The sequence below is a fragment of the Ursus americanus genome, chromosome 12, assembly GCF_024610735.1.
Source record: "Ursus americanus isolate L20-20 chromosome 12, mUrsAme1.1.p, whole genome shotgun sequence".
In the NCBI taxonomy this organism is placed as follows: Eukaryota; Metazoa; Chordata; class Mammalia; order Carnivora; family Ursidae; genus Ursus; species Ursus americanus.
The window spans coordinates 34903390-34927616 of NC_142138.1; the positions used below are offsets into that span (position 1 = coordinate 34903390).

At 34.2% G+C, this 24227-nt stretch overlaps 1 protein-coding gene across 14 annotated transcripts in view; it reads left to right on the forward strand.

The window, feature by feature from the left end:
* ADGRL2 (adhesion G protein-coupled receptor L2) overlaps window positions 1–24227 on the forward strand; it is a 184430-nt gene that overhangs the window by 129855 nt on the left and 30348 nt on the right. For 10 of the 14 annotated variants that reach the window (XM_087866037.1, XM_045801926.2, XM_045801923.2 and 7 more), the window contains exons 4-10: window positions 649–758; window positions 6932–7732; window positions 14230–14523; window positions 15073–15176; window positions 16040–16225; window positions 17052–17090; window positions 19961–20144. In XM_087866037.1, the coding sequence (XP_087722163.1) occupies window positions 649–758; window positions 6932–7732; window positions 14230–14523; window positions 15073–15176; window positions 16040–16225; window positions 17052–17090; window positions 19961–20144 (1718 nt within the window). The remainder of the gene's footprint in view (window positions 1–648; window positions 759–6931; window positions 7733–14229; window positions 14524–15072; window positions 15177–16039; window positions 16226–17051; window positions 17091–19960; window positions 20145–24227) is intronic. The other 4 variants (XM_087866038.1, XM_087866040.1, XM_087866043.1 and 1 more) reach the window with 1 other exon arrangement.

The window sequence follows — 24227 nt, forward strand, 5'->3', positions numbered from 1 at the left end:
CCTGGTGATCAGTGAGTATAACAAGAGTAACAAGTCTTAGACAGTGTGTACCAGGCACTGTGCTAACTGCTTTAAGTGAATTCTATCATTTATCAAGCCAGAGCATGGAAGGTGTGATCTGCTAGCTTGGTGTCTGGTTTGGAAGAGTGCAGAAAGTCCCTTTAATACAAAACTTAACGCAAAACTGGATTTAATGGATAAACTTAAAAACCTGGCTCCTTCTTTGTTTTAATATGTTCTCAAAACTTACTTCCAAGCTATTCAATTTACGGCTGTTTCTGTTCAATCATAGTATCATTTTTAATTGTTATTTTAGTTCTAAAATATGGCAAATATACGTTTTTTTTAGTACATGTTGAATATGCTAAAAATTACAATTAAATGTATAGTAGTATAATAGAGAACCGTTATTTGCTTTTTACTTTGAGTGAAAATTTAGTGAGGCCCATGATACAGAAATAGTACAACATAAAATAGGATTTTTATAGCTCTTTATTTAATAATGTGGAGCAACCTAATATCAGTTGAATTTTTTGTTTTACGGTACTAGTTGCTTAAAGAAAATATGAATCAGTTCTGTATTCGATTTCTTCATTAAAAACAAGTAAATGATTATGTTACACCAGTTTTATTTGTTTTGTCTTCTAGGTGCAACAATCGAACACAGTGTATAGTAGTTACTGGGTCAGATGTATTTCCTGATCCATGTCCTGGAACATACAAATATCTTGAAGTCCAATATGAATGTGTCCCTTACAGTAAGTATGAAGTTTGTGATTTTCACTTTCTCCAGCATTCCTCGTTGATGCTGAAAGACTACACATGTGAAGGAAGCATATGTTTATGGCCTACAAAACCATTATGCATGCAGAGCACTAACAGACTCGGGCCTCCAATTAGCTTCATGAAGTGTGGAAGGAAGCCATAGTGTGATGCTGGCCAAGTGTCTGTCTGTGTTCTTAAGTGTTTGGCTTTTAAGACTAGTGTTTTTCCAGAAAACAAACTTGAATTAGCTATTCAGTAGGGCAGATAGAAATCTGTACTTTTGCCCAATACCAGTTGCTGACAAATTGGTTTGGCTCACAGTTTTCTAAAGAAGGAACTGACTTCGGTTTTAATCGTGAGCTACTTGAATGGCTACCTGCTGTTGTGGTAACTTTAGTGCCTGGTAAAAGCTACCATTGTAGTAACTGAGGCAAGTGCTTTCCTTTTTTGTTTTCTTGGCCTTATAGGAGCATTTCTTTTACCAGATTCAGTGTTGACGTCTTAATAAATAAAATAGATATAACAAAACCTTGGATAGACTTCTATTTTTAATTTGACAAGGGATATTTAAAATTCAGGTGGAAGTTTCATAAGTAGTCTTTAGCTAACGCTCTAATTCTGTGTAGTTTTTCCCCCAATCTCAGAATTCATACTGCTAAATTGTATTCTTCACTTTCAGCAGAAAAACATTTTAGACAACCAAAAGTTTCAGGATGTTAGGTAATTTTCATAAGCTAGTTTGTTTAATAGTGTTCTTGTCTTCTTTACCTCTTCAAATTGGAAAAAGGATGTGTCCTGTAACCTTGATTCATGGGCATTTGAACTGAAAGTTCTGAAGCAGCAATTTTAATGATTTGAGAAAGTTTTGTACACTTCCCTCCTTAAAAAAAATGGATTTGAACTAAATAATGAAATTGCCTTTTTCAGAACCTCAAAAGCTAGATCGCTAGTCCTGATAGATTTGTATGTCCAAACTATCAACGTTTCTAAAACCAAAGAGCTGAAGTCAGATAAATGTAATATGTCTAATATGGTAGTAATACATTCCTACACAGCCTGTGAAGGTGCGGTCTCTCTCTTCTCTGCCCACAGTTTTGATAAATTGGCTTTTTGTGGGTATCAGTTAAAGGCCAAACACAGATTATCTTTTCTTTTCATCCCTGCTCTGTGTTCCTGTGTTACTGTGAAATGGATGCTTTTTTATGTTTTCAGTATTTTCTATACCATTTGTAGGATTGGAAGCCTACTGAGTGCACTGATCTTTATATTATTTCTCTTGTGTGTAGTGTTGGTGGCTTACATAATCATTCTCCTGTGCCACTAGAGGAACATTGTATTCTTTTGAGCTAACCAAAATTTTGTTCCATCAAGTCACTTTCATTTGAATTTATCATGGTTTCTGTCCTCAAATTAGAAAAGGAATACAGCATCCATTCCCAAACAGTGGAGTCAGTCAGAGCTGCCAAGAATTGTCTTTCTGGAGCCAGTTCCTGTAACCTAGTCTATAGACCAAGAACAGTGTTAAGCAAATATTATTTTCAGACTCTTAAGTTATTTCTTGTGCTGTTTTAGAAAGGAAAATGTGGATATCTTCTGGAACATCTAACTTTCAAAATTTTACTTTTTCAGTTCTCCAGAAGTATTGTATATTGTGCACTAAACTTGCAAATAGTCATACGCAGAGAAGTATTTGTTCTTTTTAGTTTTTGTCCTTTAAAAAAAAAAACAAACCAGTAATTAATTTGCTGTTACCTTTCTAGATGTTTGCACGAGGCAGAAATAAGTCTGGCTTTTTTTTTTTTTTCAAATTATTCCATGCTAAAGAATAGAATTATAATTCCTATATACTGTACAGTAGTGACACACTATATATTGCATGATTTTTCACTAATATTGAAATTTAATGCAAAGGATATTTTAAATTGTTTTGATATTGGGTAGGATTGTGTATTTTATCTCTTTTCCTCATTTTCCTCTCCTTTTGTTTCTTTGTTTCTGTCTGTTATACCCATTTCTTATACTTTCATTTTAAGCCTGTATTTTTCCCTTCTCCCTTAATAGTGTTTTTGTACTTTGTATCATTTGCGTACCCCTTTTAAACTTTATGTAGTTGATAAAAATTGTCACTATAGCATTTATTATGTCATTTACCACCTGGCTTTATGCCATGTTCTATCCAGAGCAAATTCTCTAGGAGTTCACACATCCGAAAAACATTCCCTCCTTAAAAAAAAAAAAATTAAAAAAAAATAATAATAATAACAATTCCGGGAATTTCCCATGATTTTTGAAAATTTTATAATAAATTTTATAATAAATTTAGAAATGCCGTTGTTTGTCTTTTTATGTTTATAGGCAGGCACGTGTAATATTACATGTGACATTTATACCTACCCAGATAATGCCTGTGTCAAAAATGTGTGTATCCTGCTTATCCTTTATCATTAACAGAAGTGTTAGTAACTGAATGTAAATGTGTTTAAAAGAGGTCATAAAGGTCGTATAGGACAAAGGAAAATAATTATTAGAATTTCATACCTTACAGGCAAGATTTGGTTTTGATATTTGTGCCTTCTTTTTCAAATTATCATTAAATTATACAAATTATACCATAATTTTAACTGTAAGTTTTGTTTGATTAGAAAAATAACCATTACTATTAATTAAATATTTTTAATGAATCAATGTGAGATTATTCACAATGAAATAGTGTGTCACTTCAGATACAGAGTATGTAGGCTTAAGTTTCTTTGGGTCAGTTCCGTGTCTTGCACATTGATGTAGTCCTCCACTGATGTTGGTGGGTCGTGTATTTATGTTGGTCTATAGAATAGTAAATGTATTGTTATGAATTAATTCACACAGTCTTTTAAGACAAGTTGCAGTATACATCTGGCATGTAATGAAGAATGCTAATTTCATTAATTTTATTGTATTTTTATATTCTTCTGGGTTGATGGAGTTTTGGCTGGTTTGACAGATCTCTGTCCTTTGGGTTTTCATAAAAATCATAATGTAAGGACTTTTGTTTTCAATATCCATATCTCATGTGATTCGTCAGTCATCAAAGGTTTTATTTATTTCTTATTTTTACAATTGGGTGTTACTTCTGTTTTCATCAGAACTATAAATTATATGTAATTTCTATACATTTCTTTTCTTTAAGTGATTAGTCAAATCACAAAGGAAGACTTCCCTATTTAGTATTTTGTTAAGCAAATGCACTGTCATTTTAGTGTATCACATAATAAAGCCCGGCCATTTTCAATGAATGGAAAACAAGTATATTTTATACATTCCTTATTGAACTTGTTTTAAGTTCTGTTTTAAATATGTAACATATTTCAAAATGTATTATTCCCATCCTTTACATTTAATTGATTTACTCAGTAAAATCATTCTTTCCTGAAAAAAAGAATACAGCTGTATATAAATATAGTCTGAGAAGTCACAACACTAATGATTTCCCTTATCCTCATTTTCCCACCACGCCCTTCTGTTATTGATTCTAAGCAGGTATAATATTGCTCTTCATTGAGGAGTAGTTTTAGGCCAACTGGTTTATAAAAAAGAACTGTTTCATATCAGTAACACTGAACTTCTTATTTTTACTGGATATAGTCAGAATTATACATTATAGGGCAAGTATGTTTCCTGAAAGTGGTCAAATAGACCAAGTTGGATGGGGAGGTGACGGCTTAATGCAGAGGCTGATATGCCATTCCTCTGGCAAAAATATTTGTACGTTTTTTGTCTCTGAGGTATTTCAGGAGGTCAGTATTTAATCTTGATGAATTATTGTAATTTTTAAAAATTAATCAAGCTAAGACATCTTAATGAAATGTGCAACTACAGTATCTTTGAGTAATCAGTTTGGAGATAGAGTATTAGCACACCCTAATGCATTTTAATAAGGAAAGAGGGAGAATCACAGACATTAATCTGGTCACTTTATGAAATTCAGGCAACATACTTCAAAGCCTACATACAATCTAAAATAGTGTTTTATGGTTTGTAATTATTAGAATTCTATTTACCAGCAAGAATCTTATATAGCACCCTTCCTAACTGTAAAATCTGTTTCTTTAGACTTCTTGGAGGGAGGATTTTTTTTTTCTCATATAACTGTACTAATCAGGTTTGTTTTATGAAAGCATTTACCTTTTATGGGGTCTGTGGAGTCAAGGTATTTGCTTTGAATGCTCGGTATGATTGTCGTTGCATGCCAGCTTGCTTTCTATGTAAATTGATGATGGTAGACAATGTCATAATAAGCTAACCATAATTCTTTCTTCCTTTTTCTCCTTGCCTACTGTGCTTGCTTTTTCCTTGTATGTATTTTGCTTACTTTTTTTTTTAAAAATAGACTTAATATTACAAGTTTGAGATATGTAATATGGGGAATTTAGTAAGAATTTTATAATGTAAAGTATATATAAACCTAAATAAATAAATTTACTAATTCTTAGTGGGGAAGAAAGGCACTACCTGACCCCACCCTTCAAAATCCCTATTGGGGTTGCAGGGGAGATTTATATATTCCTGCAAAGGAGGCATTTTTTTCTTATGATTAAGATGGATTTTTCTAGAAATAGAAAATAATTTTAAAAATTGAAAATTACTAAGATGCATAATTATATATTTATTCTTACATAATTATCCTTGGGAAAATGTTAAAATACAGCCATATCAATATTCATTAAATTTGACCTAAGCTCCAAAATTGAGTTGTCATTTTATAATATATTTTCCTGTTATTATGCTTGCCTGATTTTGTCAATTTAATAATGAGTTCATATGATAAGATAGATGGGGATGATACACCTTTGCATGCATTTGTGCCTGTAGCATACATATATAAAGTAAAACTGGATAAAAATGCTGAGTGACTTTGGAAAGGCAAGAGTATATATACCATGCTTTAGTGAAGAGTTTCATTATTTATTCAGGTACACTAAGTGAAGCAACATGCCAACATATTTGTATTGCCTCCTTAATCTACTAAAATGATTGATCCATGTTCTTTTATGTAACTTTAGAATCTTTCTCCTGCTAGGTTTTCCTGTTGTGTGTTTCTCTTTATCCAAAGTAGTACAGCTCTTATTCTTCCTATATTTAGCATCTATTACGAATTCAGTCTTAGACTAATAGTCAATTTATTTTAATCTTTTTTCTTTTTTCCTTGCACTTTTTTTGTTTCTTCTTCCGATGCTTAAAATAGAAGTGGAGCAAAAAGGTAAATAACGTATACAGTCTGAACCCCAGCTCCCTGTTATGTGCCTTATGGATGTCACCTCCTCCCTTCCCTCCCCCCACAACACTCCTGACATTAAAATAATCAGCAGGATCTCATAAATGCACCTCATAAAGAAGTCGACTGTTTACAATGAAATTATATGACTGCTAAATCTGGTGATGGGGTAAAAAATTCTGAAGTCGGCGAGGGGGAGCTGCTCCTTTCTGTGTTTCTTTTTCACCCTTTATCTCTTTTTCTGACACCCTTGGATATTTTATTATTAAAGTGTCATCTTGCCTGGCTTCCAGAACCCTCCCCATAGCATGCCATGATTACAGGGTCTCCTGGTCGTTTCATCACTGCTTTCTTTGTATTTACTTTTCCTGTTCCTAATTACATTTTCTGAATATTTATGTTTCTTCAATTCAAGCACCTTTGTTTTCAGTCTAACTTTTATAAAAGTTCTAAATAAGCCTTCACGTTGGGTTTTTGTTTTATTTCCTTTATTTTGGTGTTTTGCTTTGGAGGGTTTATAAGTGGGCTAGGGGAGGAAGGGTACAAAGTTGGGACTAAAAATAAAGTCCTTTGTACACTGTGATGCACAAAGCTCAAAGTTTTAAAGTATAAATTGCCAAATTATAAGATTAAAAACACATAGCAAAAATGCACATTGTCAGCTCAGTTATGAATGTTCTTAAACTTGGGTTTGTATTTGTGAAAATATATGCCAGCCACTTTGTATGCTGGTACATTGATTATTGTAACTTGAGGAAAGAAGGGTGGTACTTGTATTAAGTATAAATTTTGGTAAAATCTAATGTTAATAAAACGCATTTTTTTCTCTTTTTATTTGTGATCATTAAAATTTGTGTTTGCCTGTTTAGTTTTTTAACTTGGCTTAATTGTTGTCTTTTCTCTGTGACTTGTTAGTTTTTGTGTGCCCTGGGACCTTGAAAGCAATTGTGGATTCACCATGTATATATGAAGCTGAACAAAAGGCAGGTGCTTGGTGCAAGGACCCTCTTCAGGCTGCAGATAAAATTTATTTCATGCCTTGGACGCCCTATCGTACTGATACTTTAATAGAATATGCTTCTTTAGAAGATTTCCAAAATAGTCGCCAAACAACGACATATAAACTTCCAAATCGAGTAGATGGTACTGGATTTGTGGTGTATGATGGTGCTGTCTTCTTTAACAAAGAGAGAACAAGGAACATTGTGAAATTTGACTTGAGGACTAGAATTAAGAGTGGAGAGGCCATCATTAACTATGCCAACTATCATGATACCTCACCATATAGATGGGGAGGGAAGACTGATATCGACCTAGCAGTTGATGAAAATGGCTTATGGGTCATTTACGCCACTGAACAGAACAATGGAATGATAGTTATTAGTCAACTAAATCCATATACTCTTCGATTTGAAGCAACGTGGGAGACTGTGTATGACAAACGTGCTGCATCAAATGCTTTTATGATCTGCGGAGTCCTCTATGTGGTCAGGTCAGTTTATCAAGACAATGAGAGCGAAACAGGCAAGAATGCAATTGATTACATTTACAATACCCGATTAAACCGAGGAGAATATGTAGATGTTCCCTTCCCCAACCAATACCAGTATATTGCTGCAGTGGATTACAATCCTAGAGATAACCAACTCTACGTGTGGAACAATAACTTCATTTTACGGTATTCTCTGGAGTTTGGTCCACCTGATCCTGCCCAAGGTAAGAATGTTTGCTTGCTAATGCTTATGTCTTTATGAATAGCTTACTTTTAAAAGACTTGGGAGTTTTTTTCCTGTCTGTTTCCTTCCCCTTTTCATAGTTAAAGCTCAAAGGATAATGTCGTGGTATTTCATGCTGTCACATAATGTGTACATTTTAGCCTTATTTTGGCCTATTTGCTTTCTCTGAATTTTTTCATTTAAATGTTGGTGACAAAAAATTGTAGCATCATTGGTCGGTTTAGTTTTTCATTGCTAAAAATGTAATACCAGCTACAAACCTGTTACCTTTGTTTTTTGTTTTGTTTTTTTTCCTACCTAACTTCTGAATTGATTACAATCTATGTGCAGACCTTTTAACTTCTTGGCGCCAGTGGTTAAGGGAAATGTGTGTTAGGAAGTCCCAGGAGAATGCTAGGCTTGATGTACAATGTCAGGCATAAGTGTTCTGAAGTTTTGGTGTCTGTTCTCTGGGTAGGAGAGGGAGTCATCCAACATCTTCCTAGTAAAATTATACATTTTTATTTCCTGACAAATTAGTGATGGTTTTAAGTAAATATTTCTGTGACTTTAACTGTCATGCATAGGCTGAGCATTAAATGATCCTGAGTGATGGTTTATGAAGATGATCAGCTAACATTTTGGATTTGTGTTCTCTTTAGGTATCTTTATGGAGGATCATTACTTTAGAAAGTAATGTAAAATCTTTGGAAATGTATTTTAGTTGATCAAGTGAATTCAGTTCTGTGGGAAACAATTTATGAGGGTAAATTAAATGAATATTTCATTAAAATAAGATTACCTCATACTCATAAAAGTAACCTATTCATATGTTGTTATAGAGCTTGTATTAATTACAAGTCTTTTCTATTTGAACAGTAATATTTGTGTTTTAATGATCTGAATATTTCAATTTACGGAGTTAATTGGAATTTTCCAATTATTGAGTTACTTGAAAATTTTAGGAACCAGAAAGTTCTTTGGAGTGCTTAAATCAATCTCTTCAACAAGGTGGAAAAGAAATTAGTATCTTTTTCAGCCAAAGCAATACATACACTCTACACACTTAAACATAATTACATGTACCTAAACATATCTTAAGATATATTAAGTTCTAAATATCGTAGTAGGGTCAGGACCTTAAAAGCAAAAGTCACAGCTTTTTATAATTGAATTTCTAATTTGAGTCATTATAGTATACCAGTATGTGATTGTTGTTTAAAAAGTAAAAGAATAATGACGTATTGACTTAATGCAAGACCGCTTTTACTCTAATTCATGTATCTCTGGAATTTTTTGCCTTAAAATTATAGTAGTAATGTCCATTGTTAAATTTTCGGCAATTAAATCTTTAAAGGATAATATCATAGAATCATTTACTTTTTTAAAAATTTTTTAAAGATTTATTTATTTATTTTAGAGAGAGAGAACACGAGCAGAAGGGGAAGAGGGAGAGGGAGAGAGAATCTCAAACAGACTGTTTGCTGGTCACGGAGCCTGACATGGGGCTCCGTTTCATGACCCTGAGATCATGACCTGAGCTGAAACCAAGAGTCAGACACTTAACGGACTGCGCCACCCAGGCGCCCCAGAAGCATTTACTTTTAAATTTAGGCATATCTTTTTTCTCATAAGACCAGCTATTGGGGATGTTTCCTGTATCTCAGCTGTTTTTCTAAAAGCTAGTACCATTCTTCTCTTTTATCTTATAGGTTTGTCAAAGGCGATCTTCAGGAATTGACAAAATTTGACATTGTATATTGATTGTTTTGTTAATCTTTTTTGTAATGTGTGTTACTCTCACAGCCGTTACATTTGTTTTGGGCAGCAGTAAATCTCTTCCCTCTCCATTAGGAAAAAGAAATAAAATACTTTTAAAAATGCAAATTGATAATCAGGCAACACTTGAAAGACTGTGAATAAATTGAGTACAGACTCAGTTCAACAAAGAATCATTGCTCTGTCTACTTGTCACAGAGTACTTCGTGAATACAAGATGAATAATAATGTAATTTTCCATATGTGGGTTACATTCTAGTAAATAATTTGATCCATTTCAGATGAAAAAGTCTTTGATAATTTTGATATTTTTGGAAAGAACAGTTATCAGCTTTGAAAATGGGAAACTTAGGTATATTTGGTAGTTGTATTCCTACAACTGTGTTTTGTTAATCCGATATAGTTAGCCATTCTTAAATATTCCCAGAAAGTAAAAATTCATATTGGCCCCTTATTAAACTCTTAGTGATACAAAGTTTTATATGACCTAAATCTCTCTTGCTGCTGTTTGAACCATATTCTCTTTTCTCTCTCCTGTAATTTATCTTCATGTGCTTTTAGAGACTCCAGTCTCTCTTATCCAAGATATGTGCTGATATCTATATGCATGTAGATGGGACCTTGCAGAACTATTCTGGCCCATCAATTTAGGTCAAATCAATAAGCCACTGTCAGCTTTGCAGAAGCAAGATCCACAAAACTGATAGGACAGAGCAATCAGAGAATTCAGGTCTTCAGCCGTCATAAAGCAATGATTGACTGGTTTGGCTGTAATTTAGTCTTATGTACTGGATTTGCTACCATGTATGTTTCTAAGGTATACATCATGCTGTAAATTTACCATTCCTTCCATTTTTTTGTTGTGGACTGTTTTGTAGTATATTAGCTTCAATACTTTTCCCCATTTATAAACCAAAGCTTTTTCCTTCCTAACAGGGCAAGTATGTTACTTCTTTGCTCTACTCATGATTTTCAAATACATCTTTTTTTTTTCCTTTGAATTTTTAGCCTTATGTTATCTCTACGTAGTTCATTTGCTCCATTTCTCTAAACTAGCTCTGTTTTTCCTTTCACCTTCTCCCTCTCTAAAGTGGGCTTAGGAAAAACCCTTTCAGTCCTATTTTAACTCTTTTCTGTTTCTTAATTTGAATTGCTTTATATTGACTTTGTCTGCAAATTTGATGTCCCAAATGTTAGTTTTCTTTAAGATTTTATTTATTTATTTGAGAGAGAGAGAGCACGCACAATCAGTGGGGAGGGGGAGACAGAGAGGGAGAAGAAGGCTCCCGGCTGAGAAGGGAGCTGAGGTGGGTCCCAATGCTAGGACCCTGAGATCATGACCTGAGCCGAAGGCACACAAAGGCAGACACTTAACCGACTGAGCCACCTAGGAGGCCCTCCCAAATATTATTGAAAAAATATTGTGTCTTGGGCTTTGACAGTTCCCGAATATTTGTCTTAGAGTAATTATGAAGTAAGACACTTTAATAGGGTGACAGAAGATTTTTATCAAGAAAACTACTTAGGTTTATTTATTTAGGAAGTGTTAAGCATAGAATACACATTTCTTGAAACATCTTTCCACTGGTAATGATTGCTCATAAAAGATGATCGTTATTTTTAGACATTGAATGAATACACATTTTTGCCTTTCCAGGCTACATACTCATTGTAACTAGAATTCATTCAGTGAACAATAAGTGAGTTCTTGGACCTGGGTGAGGGAAGTACTACCCTTACCATAAGTGGATGTTGTTACTAGTAAGCACACCATAGTAAATTGAAGCATTCTGTATGCGTTTGTTGAAATTTTCAAGGAAAGTTCTTAAATATGTTTATTAGCATTTTATTAGTACTGTTTTTGGGTCTCTGTACTCAAATGACGAAGATAGGCAGAATGCTAAGTCACTTCATCTGATGCTTGATATGACATTCTGATAACTCTGGGGCAGAACTCTGTAAAATGAGGTTTAGATTTCAGATCTAATTTTTCTGTGAATTGCCATGTTTTCTATTCATTTATAGGATATTCTTGAGTTTTGAATCTTTTGCCATAGAAGCTACATTATGAAACTTTTTATCATCTGTTGCTCTAGTATTTTATGTTATCTGCCCTCATCTTTTCTTGTTTTAGAGATTTACACAGAAAAGTATCAGTTAAATGCTCCAAAATAAGGGCAGATTGCTTTGTGGGATGCCGTACTTTTCCAGAGCCTTTGAAAAGCTTTTGCCCAAAAAAGTAAGATCATAACATTTAAGAGTATGGCCAGGTGACCTTAAACAAATGGCCTAATCTTCTCCATGGCTCAATTTTCTCATCTGTAAAAGGAAGATAATCATAGTGCCTACTTCATGGGGTTGTGGTAAGGATTAAATAAGATGATCCGATGATCCATGAATGGTGATTAGCATAGCATCTGGTACATAAATGCTGAATAAGTGTAAGCTTTTATCATTATCAGATGCCCTGTTGGGATCTGTCTTCATTTATGGAAGAAATGTTAACTTTTAGAAACAACCTGTGCATTTATGGCTTCATCATTAGAAAAAATTGCTTTCTGTAAAGTTGCTAAAATTCAACTTTGCAAAATTCCAGAAATCCTGATTGTCTTTCAAAGAGGTTTAATTTTGACACTCTACAAGTTTATTTTCATGTTTTTCATGATGTCCCAATATTTCATTGATTTATCTTTGAAGAAGATTGATTCCCTTTAAACTTTTGATGAACAAAGGGTGAAAATGTATGAAATTTATTTTCAAAAACATATGCAAACAGGCTATAGCATGTTGCAAGAAATTTTGTGCATTTACTAGAGGTCATTTTATTACCTACCTTGACTAGTTATTATGAATCTTTCCTGACGCTTAGCTAACAGATCACTAATTGTAGTATTGTTAAGACATATTTCAGTGACTAAATACATACTAATTAGTGCAGTGTCACGAGATACATAAGATGGTGTGGCACTAAACCATTTTGCTCTGTCCTTTTCGTTTTTGCTCCGATTCCCCACTACTCTTCAAGATTTGATTTAGAAGCAGTCATTTGACACTTCTGTAAAAGAGTGTGATGCTTTTGACAAATGTTAATTGAGAAAGCACTGAAAGCCTGGCTGCATTGTAATCAAAAGAAAATTACAGAGGTTTAACAAGATGTCAGGCAAGTGCTTTACAGAAAAAGATAGACAGGTTTGAATAGGTTTCTGCAGCAGCTGGCCAGACATGATGTTTGACAAATGTACACTGGTCAATAAATTATGCCCTGGAAACAAAACACATGATTAAGAAATTTCTCTTGAGATAGAAGGAAAAAAGGTATAGAAAGTGTGTAGTATGCATTTATTGACAAGAAGTTTCTCATCCCTGAAGAACTAGAAACAAGTGCACACTATTTTTAGTGATGGACTTAGAATACTCTGTCAATAATGGCAGGATTATATAAAGAACTCCATAAGGACCAGAACTTAAAATAATAAACATATTAGTGATAACAAGAACTTGTTTTCTAAGTTTTAATGTTCTAGTTTCTTAAATTATAGAGAAAGCATTAAAAAAAGTTAATGTTTTTATCCGACTACTCGAAAAAATAGTTTTTTTTAATTTGCTGTAGCTATTAGTTTAAATTTAAAGCATCATATGCATAAGGTTTCAAGAGCCAGTTATCTATAAATGTTGATAAAACTTTAGTGTGATCACCTAATAGATTGTAAATGATAGCATTAAAGTTTTACTGACAGAATTTTAGTTGTTTAAACTAATTAAATGGCAATTAATGAAGGAAACATTAAGCTTCATTATTTTTTTAACCTAGTAGATTAAACAGTTTGAAAGTCATGCTGGAAATCAAAAATGACCTTTTAAAATAATTTCAAATGTGTAACTGTAGTTCCTTTTACACTCTCTATTAAGCATCGGAATGGTATGTAGGGTTGGTTTCAAATTAGGCATGATTTGATCTAACCTGTTATCTTGATAAGAGATTGCATTATAACCTCTGACCAAAAGTAGTTGCTTTTTCTACCTACATTTTCAAATGTAAATATGCCTAACGAAGCCTCAGATGTTTCCTTACTAACACAGCACAAGCATGCCAAGCTTATCTTCTGTTTGGATCTAATCAGGCATGCTCAAAAATCTCTCAAGCAAGAATGGCTGCTGGGTGGAAAGATGTCACAGTATTTATTTTCCTGCAAGATGTAGAGTGGGTGACTTTAAATTTTCTATTGTCCTAATTATATGTAATTGTCAGATTTTTATTGATGCTTTGAATTTGATTATTTATAGGGTGTGAACTTCTATAAAAAAAGAATTTTTCTGTATTGTTTTGTAGTAGTCACATATACTTGGTATAGACACTGAAACTTTATTTAAAACTGTCCTTCAGTTTCTGTTGGATGATAAATGATGAAATATACTTAAGCTGTATTATCAAGTATTTCATTGAGAAGTAGACTTAAGACAATTGGAGTCATACAGAAAAATCTAGAGTAAAGCCTGAACTTCCTTTACTTAGCCAACGATATGAATAAATAGGAACAAATGAAGGGATTTATTCTTTCTCCAGCCTTACCGGTGTTCTCACTAATTCTCACGTTGTTGGTTTTGGGGTAGTCAGATGGGAAGGGTATTGGGTGTGTGTGTGTATACATATTCACGTGTGTGCCTGCATGTGAGTGCAAGTGTGTGTTTGAGATTAATGTACTCATCTTTTTTCCATAGTGCCTACCACAGCTGTGACAATAACTTCTTCAGCTGAGCTGTTCAAAACCACAGTATCAACCACAAGCTCTACTTCACAGAAAGGCCCCATGAGCACAACTGTAGCTGGATCACAGGAAGGAAGCAAAGGGACAAAACCACCTCCAGCAGTTTCTACAACCAAAATTCCTCCTGTAACAAATATTTTTCCCCTGCCAGAGAGATTCTGCGAAGCATTAGACGCGAGGGGGATAAAGTGGCCTCAGACACAAAGGGGAATGATGGTTGAACGACCATGTCCCAAGGGAACAAGAGGTAGTTCTTGTAAAATGCCAAATGTGTACTTTTACATTTACTGCGAGTAGGTTCTGAATTACGCTGAAGTGATTTTGAGGAAAGAGAGACATTTATGATAACTAACTTTGTTATTATTTTTGTTAACTTCGGTAATAGAGTGTTGGTAGATAACTTAAAGGCTCATGAACGGTAAAAGTTATTTAAGGTCAGGCCCTGAATTACCTCTCCCTCTTAAAGACCTAGGTCAAGCCTGACATTTTTTGCCCATGGACTCCGGTGAGGCTTCCTTACAGCTGCTTTTCTCATTACAAGTATCGTTTTGAATGAGTCCCAAGAAAATCAAGGGCTTTTTGTTTGTTTGCTGTAAACGTCTGATATTTCTATGCTGACTTTATATTTACTGTTTATAATCTGCATTATACCCTACTCTTTGTCAGTTATTGTCAACCACTTCCATTAGCGTTTATTCAAAATTTAACATGCAGTGTAGTATCATTGTAGCTGATTTCCCGAATGCATGCAGAAAAATGGTTTCAATTTCACTGTTGTTTTCTACATCTGTTGTAGGAACTGCCTCCTATCTCTGCATGGTTTCCACTGGAACATGGAACCCTAAGGGCCCCGATCTTAGCAACTGTACCTCACACTGGGTTAATCAGCTGGCTCAGAAGGTTGGTTGGAACCTTTTAATATGATACACATTGTTGATTAAGGACTTTAACGTCTAACATAAATAATTTAGCTTTGTATGTTAAAACCAGCTTCATCGCTCTTTGTTCAGTACAAAAATAAAAAATTATGCATAGTTTTGTCTGTAAACCATTTATTCAAAGTTACATATGTTTTGGGGCATGCTGTTTTCTCTTAAGCCTTTTAATGAGTAGATACTTGCTTAATTTCATTCACATTCAGTTTGTTCAAACCTTTTGATGTTTGTAAGACAAATAGTCCATCGGCCTAATAAATCAAATACCATTAAGTTTGCAACTGAATCCACAGAATGCAAGCAGATGTTTATATCACAGATGATTATGATAGAATAAGTAAAACGACTTTAAAAGGCATTAGTAACTTTAATATTACAATGCAGTGTAGTGACATTTTAGTTTCTCCTTTGTCATCTACCTTTCTGCAATGCAAGCAAGCAGTAGATAATAACTCCCAGTATCGTACTGATTACATTCTGATGTAAATTTCTGGATCATTGGAATAAATAAATAAGATTTTTAAACAGCAGTTTAAAATGGTGGCAGTGAAATGAGCAAGCTATCTGAAAAACTTTAAAAAGGATTTCTGGTTTTCTTTTTTTCCTTTCATTTCTTTTAAATGTCTGGTTAAGAATGTCTTTTGTGTGTTGAGGATCTAAGAACCTTTAATCATCTGAAATGAGGAGAAAGTTATTGGTCTCAATTAGTTGCAGATTTTGACATATTTGCAAATATTTCTCTCACCACAACAAAGTACTCAGGAAAAGAACAAGAAGCCGCAAACAGAGCAAGAAATCATACTGAGATAATATAAATTGTCATTTCAGATCAGAAGTGGAGAAAACGCTGCTAGTCTTGCCAATGAACTGGCTAAACATACCAAAGGGCCGGTGTTTGCTGGGGATGTGAGCTCTTCAGTGAGACTGATGGAGCAGTTGGTGGACATTCTTGATGCACAGCTGCAGGAACTGAAACCTAGTGAAAAGGATTCCGCTGGTCGGAGTTACAACAAGGTAGGCAGGAATTTCCTGTGAGTTAATCGGATATTTTGTATGGCAGCTCTTGATTCCTCTAGCGTTGGACTGCCAAACCTCTGGCCCTCTTGACATATACTTAGAAACAAAATTTCTAATTCGATTAATTTCCCAAGAAAGAATCACAGCTGAGAAAGGAACAACATGGCAAAAAAAAAAAGTTAAAATCTCTGAGTGAGATTTTAGTTGGTGCAGACATGGCCTGACTGTGGTCCATACTCCCACTGAAGAATGCATTATCTGCACTTGGAGAGATTGTGTGTTATACATCTCATATACTCTGTACACTAATACGTGCAACTCTTACGGTTGCACTAAAACTGTGGCTCATGGAGGAATGTTAGCCACGGTAATACTATTTTCAATTGCAGGTTTTGGGAGAAGGGCGAGTTTCCCTCTCTAGGAGGACAGTGTATTAGTGCTATTAATTTTTCCTAATAAGACAAAAACTTGGTAGTTATTTTAACCGTACTATAAAATAAGCATATGAGATTCATATTAAGCCAAAATCCATGGCTAATAAGGTGTTACAGGGTTAAAAAAATAGACATTTTTGTCTCTTTTAACCACATATTTTGTCCCTGGCTTTATTGTGAACTTTGGATTAGTGCACTTAATAAAATGCAGCTATGAACTATAAATATGCAGTTTTGACAATCAGTATAAACTCACAAAAATCCAGAGGACCACCGTGCATAATAAACTTTGAAATCAGGAACGCCAGCCTCAGTTTTGAGGATTTCTTTTTTCCTCATTTTCAACAGATAAAATCTAACCTCTGATTTTCTTTTCTTTTACTAAAAAGCTCCAAAAACGAGAGAAGACATGCAGGGCTTACCTTAAGGTATCTCTCCTGTGCTGTCACCCTGCTTTCTCCCTTCTTCAGCTACCTGCCACGCTTTATCATCTTGCTGCATGATCCAATGTATTTCAGTCTTTGATAATTATATAATGTGCCCCATATCAGCTGTACAAATGTTGGCTCTTCTCAGGTATATTACTCTCAGAATAAGCAAATAATTTACCTTTATAATTTTTGCTCTTTTTCCATTCATCCAAACATATGAGAATTTTAATGAAATATCCTCTGATTGGAAAGTAATCATATAGTCTCTTTGTTTCCTGTTGTCATCTCTGTAGATTAAGAAACAACTTGAGTAAAACAGCTATGATATATTCTTGGCAGTTTATCATATCAAAGACTGTATAGTCATAATGTATGTGCATGAAAAAGTCACTGCTTTCTTATCTCTGTGGTGTACTCTTAAATAAAACAGGCTTTGTCCTAAAATTTTTAGTAGTCATTTCTAGAATCAGGTTGATATGGGGATGGGTTACTAGAAATGAAATATAAATAATGTGACAGTGTTATCAATATATGTTCTATGTTGGTTTTTATCAGGCTAATAGACACAAAGCCACTGTTTGGCTCAGAATTCTTGTTCACTCCAGCCGGTTTTTCTCCCTGGTATATCCAAGTAATAGGAAACGTGCTGAGGCCGACAGTGGACTATGCCATGCTAGTTCTGTGTGATAGACCAGAGTAATATTACCAGCTTGCGTTTTGTTTTATTATGTGAATTTTAGACGTTTCTTTTGGGGGGATAGTTATTTTCTAATCGTACGCGTCTGAGGACCATATCCTTAGTAAATCAAACCTTAAAGAACTAACCCATATACATATGATGACAAAACAAAAGAAGCTTGTAGTTTTGTAGAATAGAGGTTACTCAAAAGCCATGACTACCAGTTTTGGTTGGCAAGATCTAGGAAAAAAAAAAAAAGAAGAACGGCATGTCATTAGTTTGTAATAGACATTGTTGGACTTGAGAACTTTACAAGAAAAGGTGGTAGGAAAGTCTGTTTTTAGGTCGTAATATTCTGAATGTCCTTTTTAGCCTGTTTAATGGGGGCAAAGAAATAACTGCTGAAGTGTATAGAATTTGTCGTACTGAAATTTTCAGTTCACCTTTAAGGTATTAGTTAATGTGTGAAATGTAATAATTGGTATGTTGCCCAGGACATATATCTCAGTGGGAAAAGAACAGCTTTTTTTCTTTGGCAGGGAGAGACTACTTAAGGAATATGATTAGGCTAATGATCATTTTTGATTCTGCTAGAAAAGTACAAATGGTAATAAATAAGGAGTGTTTCAAATTAATAAAAGCATGTCATCAGCAAGTTATGTGTATATGTAGTAAGTTACAGCATGACCTTAATTTCTGACCAGTGTCATTTTCAGTATCTCTCAAATGAGCTTCTCTGCTCAGATAAGACTAATAAAACTCCTTAAATTACAAATCAGAAGCTGACTTACACTATGCAAATGAAGCGAGTTCCCACTTTGTGACAGAGGATTCATTTGTAACTTAGATTAGAGACTCCAGTCTGTATTTCTTGGTGACTAATGAATCTGGCCTCAGCAGACCAATTTCTGTTCCACTCTAGTTAATGGCTGCAGCAGTATCACTGCGAGCATTTTGACTATTCTATCTCCCATTAGAGAGAGAAAAAAGCCTTTAACGCCACTTGGAAGTATCTTCCACCTGCCAGGAAGGTCGTGGTGGCTCACAAGGCAGACAGAACGAGGATATTAAGATGGATTAAGCTAATTAATCTTACTTTGACAGTAGCTTCAAACAACTTTTCCCCCTGCTTATTTCAATATCGGACCTCAAACCAGCAATTTTTGTTGTTCTTTGCACAATGTATGTTCTTTTCCCTCCGTGATTACCAGTAGATCAAAACAATTTATATATGGTCTTAATGACATGACTAGGTAAATGGCATAGAGTAAATAAACTTAGTGATTTCAGCTATCCACACCAAAGTCAGTCAGTAGCTGCAGTATCAGTACAAAAGCCTGCCTTCAATTGCTTAACTAACTGGGTTATATTTTTTGTTTAATGTTATTTTGCATGATAATAAACTAAACCTACAAATATGAACATGTACAACTTGGATGTTTATGAAGACTTTATTCTACTTTTCTTAAATTATTTCATTAAAATTTTTCATTAAATTATTAGTTTCCATTTAATTATTGGTATAGGCTTTAAATGTTTTGATCTCTTGATTCTTTTAAAAGCAGATCATTATTTATAAACTAAGGTATATGCTCAGGTGTTTTCCAGCTGGACAGGGAATTGGAAGAGTGAAACATTCACAGATAACGTGTAAACTTTGAAATCAACTTGGTTTTTTTTCCCAATGGTAATAAGTAGACAATGTTATAAGGCACAATTTTGGTTATTATTTTAGTTCAGGTTCCAAAAAACAGTATGGTGTAACTTTCAAGCATAAATATCAGGCCATTCCAGAGACATCAGTGTTTTCTATTTAGAACATTTAAAACTTGAGGTTGTAAATAGGAGTGACGGTGCATGGACCAGTAATACTTCAGGCTAAGAGCTGACATTGGTTGTGCTTCTCATTGACAATCGAGATATTGTTAGATAAGTATCAACAAGCCATCTTTTCACGTTTACCCTTTATAATCAAATAGCAGTCTACTAATCTTCAGTTAGTTTTATTTTGAGATGGTAAGATACGTTCCTAGTTGGCCAGGTGTATTTTGTTCAGGTGTTCTTCCATCTTGAAATAAGAGTAAATCATCACGACAGATAAATATTACAATTGTCACTAGTCAGTGATTGAAAATCACCCTGGTACTGGAAGCAGTCAAAACTCATGGTAGTTTTCTAATGGATGCAGGCAATTGTGGACACAGTGGACAATCTTCTGAGACCTGAAGCTTTGGAATCCTGGAGACACATGAATTCTTCTGAACAAGCGCATACAGCAACAATGTTACTTGATACATTGGAAGAAGGAGCTTTTGTCCTGGCTGACAATCTTGTAGAACCAACCAGAGTCTCAATGCCTACAGAAAATATTGGTAAGTGAATACATTGTCAAGTTTAATTTTGATTTAGAAGATACATGTTTAAGAGAATGATGCTTCCCTTCTGAATCTGTTCTTTCCCAGGGCCAAACTTCTCTTTTGTCAATTTATTATTGATCACACTTCATAAAATTAATGCAAAAGCCCAAATCTGTCTGTATTTTTTAAAAGTTGGTTTTATGTAGGTTTCTTTTTCCCCGACTGAAAAATCATTAAAGGAAAGAAGCTTAGAGTACTTAAATGCCGGAATATGTATTGCGTAAGTAATGAAAGTGCTTGCTATGGAACTGTGGCAAATGCTTTTCCATTTTATATAATATGTTCCTAATGAATTTAAATTACTTTCTGGAATGTGTTCTCCCAGTCAAATATTTTAGGCACACAGAATTTGAGCCAAATGTTTATACTAAACACAGCTGCCTTCAGGTGAAAATGTGGTCAGCGAACTACATCTCCCATAATGCAGACTATACATGCTTCATAGATTGCAAACTAGCTGCATATAGTTTTTGAAGCATTTAAATTTAGAATTTAAATGCTGGCCATGAGAGGTAGGAATTCACTTTTGGTGACATTTGAAAAAATACAGTAAGTACAGTAAAATTATATTCATTTAGGCTTGACTGATTTAGAATTGTTGGTTATTCAGAGGGGTTGAACTCAGATGAGATTTGTAATATCTCTTAGTAAAGTAAAAAAGTTTCCCAAGCATTAATGTAAAAAAACAAAAAAGCCAAAAGGGAACACAGATGACTCTTCTACCAAAAGAGTTCATTGGCACAACAGATATTGAATGAGGTATTGCTCTGTGGGATGCCATACCTCATTGCCTAATTGTGCCTGGGACTTTGTATTTTAAAATTCAGAAAATAAAGGTGTATAGAATCAGATTATTATACCTGAATTTAAATTCAAAACCTTAAGTTTATTTTAAATAACTGAATTTTTAGAAAGAAAGAGTTATTAAAATCATATGTTTTTATGTACTGTGAGCTTTGGGGATGATAAATAACTCAATAACTTCACAATAAATGAAGTCAAGATACATCATTTGGCTGGCCATGATCTGGGATACCAGTCATAGGGAAAACGATGTGCTACCACAGCTTTGGTAGTAATACAAAATGAACAAAGCTCCCTGTTTCATTATATTTGGTTAATTTATTTGCTAGTCTCATAAAATTCCTAGGATGTACACTGAACAATTCTTTTCAAATTTTCCCAGTGATGTACTTGTAAGGATAAAAGTGTGTAAACTTGATCATCTTAGAGGATGAATCATAGAAAGTATTATTTGAAGTGGCACGTTATGAACTACATTTGTTTTCAAAATCTTCCAATGGCTGTGAAAATAAAAACAAAACACCTGATATTTCCCTCCTACACCCTCTCAAAGTGTGCAAGAATATTTGATGGGCCAGGGTGACATGCTATGTTCCCATCAGCTTCAGGACACACTGTCTGAGATATTTCAATGCCAGTTTGAGACAGAGTCTGAAAATGTAAATGTCCAAGAATATATTTTTTTCCTAATACTTGTTTTTCAGAATGCTCAAAGATTAATCTTCATGCTGTTTTTTTTAAAAAAAAATTTAACTAAAAAAGAGTGGGCACCTGGCTAGGTCAGTCAGTAGAGAATGTTACTCTTGATCTCGGGGTTGTGAGTTCAAGCCCCACATTGGATGTAGAAATTACTTTAAAAACTAAAAAAATGTTCTAAAATTTAAAAAAAAAAAAACATTGTGGGTCAAGATTCTTACAGAATGTAGTACACATTTTACCGACTTCTCAAAAATAATGCCCCAAACTTACCATATACATGTAGATTACCCAAGAATTATCAGTATGAAAGTCATTTTACATTTTCTAGCATAGTAATGTCTTTTTGTTTGTTTCTAGAATACAATTTTGTGGCAAATATCATCCATGATTCAGTACGAGGAAAGCATTTACCTTTTTCCTAGGACTTGTTCTTCTTTTTAGACATGAAGACTAAAATAGCCTATTATTCCTTTATAGCCTCACTTTCCTGAAGCTCTTATCTAAATTTAGGGCATGGTTTCATATCTTAGGTTATTAAGACAATTTGATTTACTCCTTAATGATTTCTCCTTGAATCCTTAGTTTAACTTCATTGTGTGATTTACCCTTATAATACATGACCTCATAAAAATGGCACAATTATTATAAATGTAACTGATTATAGCTTTTTAAAGTCAACTTGGAGATATAATCTATATACAATACAAGCAGTTGTTGTAAATGTACAGATGAGTTTTGACAAATGCACACTATGTGACCAACAGCAAGGTCAACATTCTGTCACCTCAGAAGGGCCTTTCTTCTCTTGCAGTAGGTCTCCTCATACCCCCAGCCCCAGGTGACCACCAGTCTGTTTTCTGTCACTGTAATTTAATTTTGCCTTTTCTGGACCTTTAGTTGAATGGCATCATAAAATAGGCACTCTTTTTGATCGTGCATTTTTACACAGAATGATGTTTTTGAGATTGTGCTGGTGGGAGCATCTTTAGTTCAATCCTTTTTGTTGCTGGGTAGTATTCCATTACAAGGAAACACCACTGTTTGTGTTTTCACAATCTTATTAGGGTGTTTACATCATTTCCACTTTTTCAGCGTTACTTGTAAAGCTGCCATTTTCCAAGTGGTTGTACCGTTTCATACTCCTATCTGCTGTGAGACTTCAGTTCCTCCACATCCTCACTGACATTTAGGATCGTCAGTCTTTTTAATTTTGGCCCTTTGAGTGCTTTGTAGTGTCAACTCATTTTGGTTCTATTTTGCATTTGTGTGATCGCTAAGTAGCTTATTGCTGATAATTGTTCAGCTCTTACGTGTTTGGGCCATTCATGTATCTTTCTGTGAAGTGTCCATATATTTTGCCCATTTTTAATTGGGCTGTTTTTCTTCTTAATAATGAGTTATGAGGATTCTTAATATATTCCTTATATAAGTCTTTTGTTGGATATATGTACTGTGAATATTTTCCCTCAGTTATATGACTTTTCTTTTTATTTTCTTAATGATATCTTAAGAGGAGCAGAAGTTTCTCATGTTGCTAAAAAATTACCCACCTTCAACAATATCTAGTTAATCCTATTTCACTCATTGCTCTCACCACTGTATTTTAAAGCAAATTTTAACATATTATTATTACTGTAAATACCTTAATATGAATCCCATGCTTTTAAAAAAAATAATGTCATTTTCACACTTCTAAAATTTAACAAAAATAAGTTCAAAAGATAACAAAATATGTTTAAATTTACTTCATTTTTGTAAATTTCTTAATACTTAATTTGTTTTGACCAGGAAACAAACAATTCCGTGTGGTATGTTTGATACATTGCTTAAGTCATTTCTCTCTACATCTTTTCTTTTTTTTTTTAACTTTTTCCTTTTTTTGAAGAAATTGAGCAGATGATTTGTGCTATGGAGTTTCCCACATTCTGGATTTGGCTGTTTTCATCCCTGCTGTATCATTTTACATGATTGATATATACTGTAATTGGATCTGGAGGCTTGATTAGGTCAGGTTTAAGTTTGTTTCTTCACTTCTTTTCTCCAAGAACTTTCTAATGCATCCTGCAAAAGAGGCACATGTTTGGTTGTCTTTCTTTGTGATCTTATGATTGATTAGGTGGTTTAGGTGTTATCAGCCTAATCCATCCATTATAAAATTCCATATCATTTATTTTCCCAGTGGACTTAGCAGCCAACATGATTGTCAATTAGGCTTAGTTATATTGTGGCAACAAAAACCCCAAAGTCACAGCAGCTCACAACAGCAAAGGCTCATATCCTCCAAGCCACATCACCATTGAGGCTTGGCTTTGGCTGTGTGACCTGTCATCTTTAGTCAGTTCTATGTTGTTTGTACCTTGGATTCAGGCTGATGGAGCCTCGAATGTTGCGGGTCTCCTGGCAGAGGTCATAGTTTTTCCTATATGTTCTCTTTTCTTCCCATCTCCTCTCATTGCAGCCACTACTCGGTAATGAATTTGAAAAATACAAGGACAGAAAAATATATTAAAGTCTTACCTACGGCATTGGTTGTGA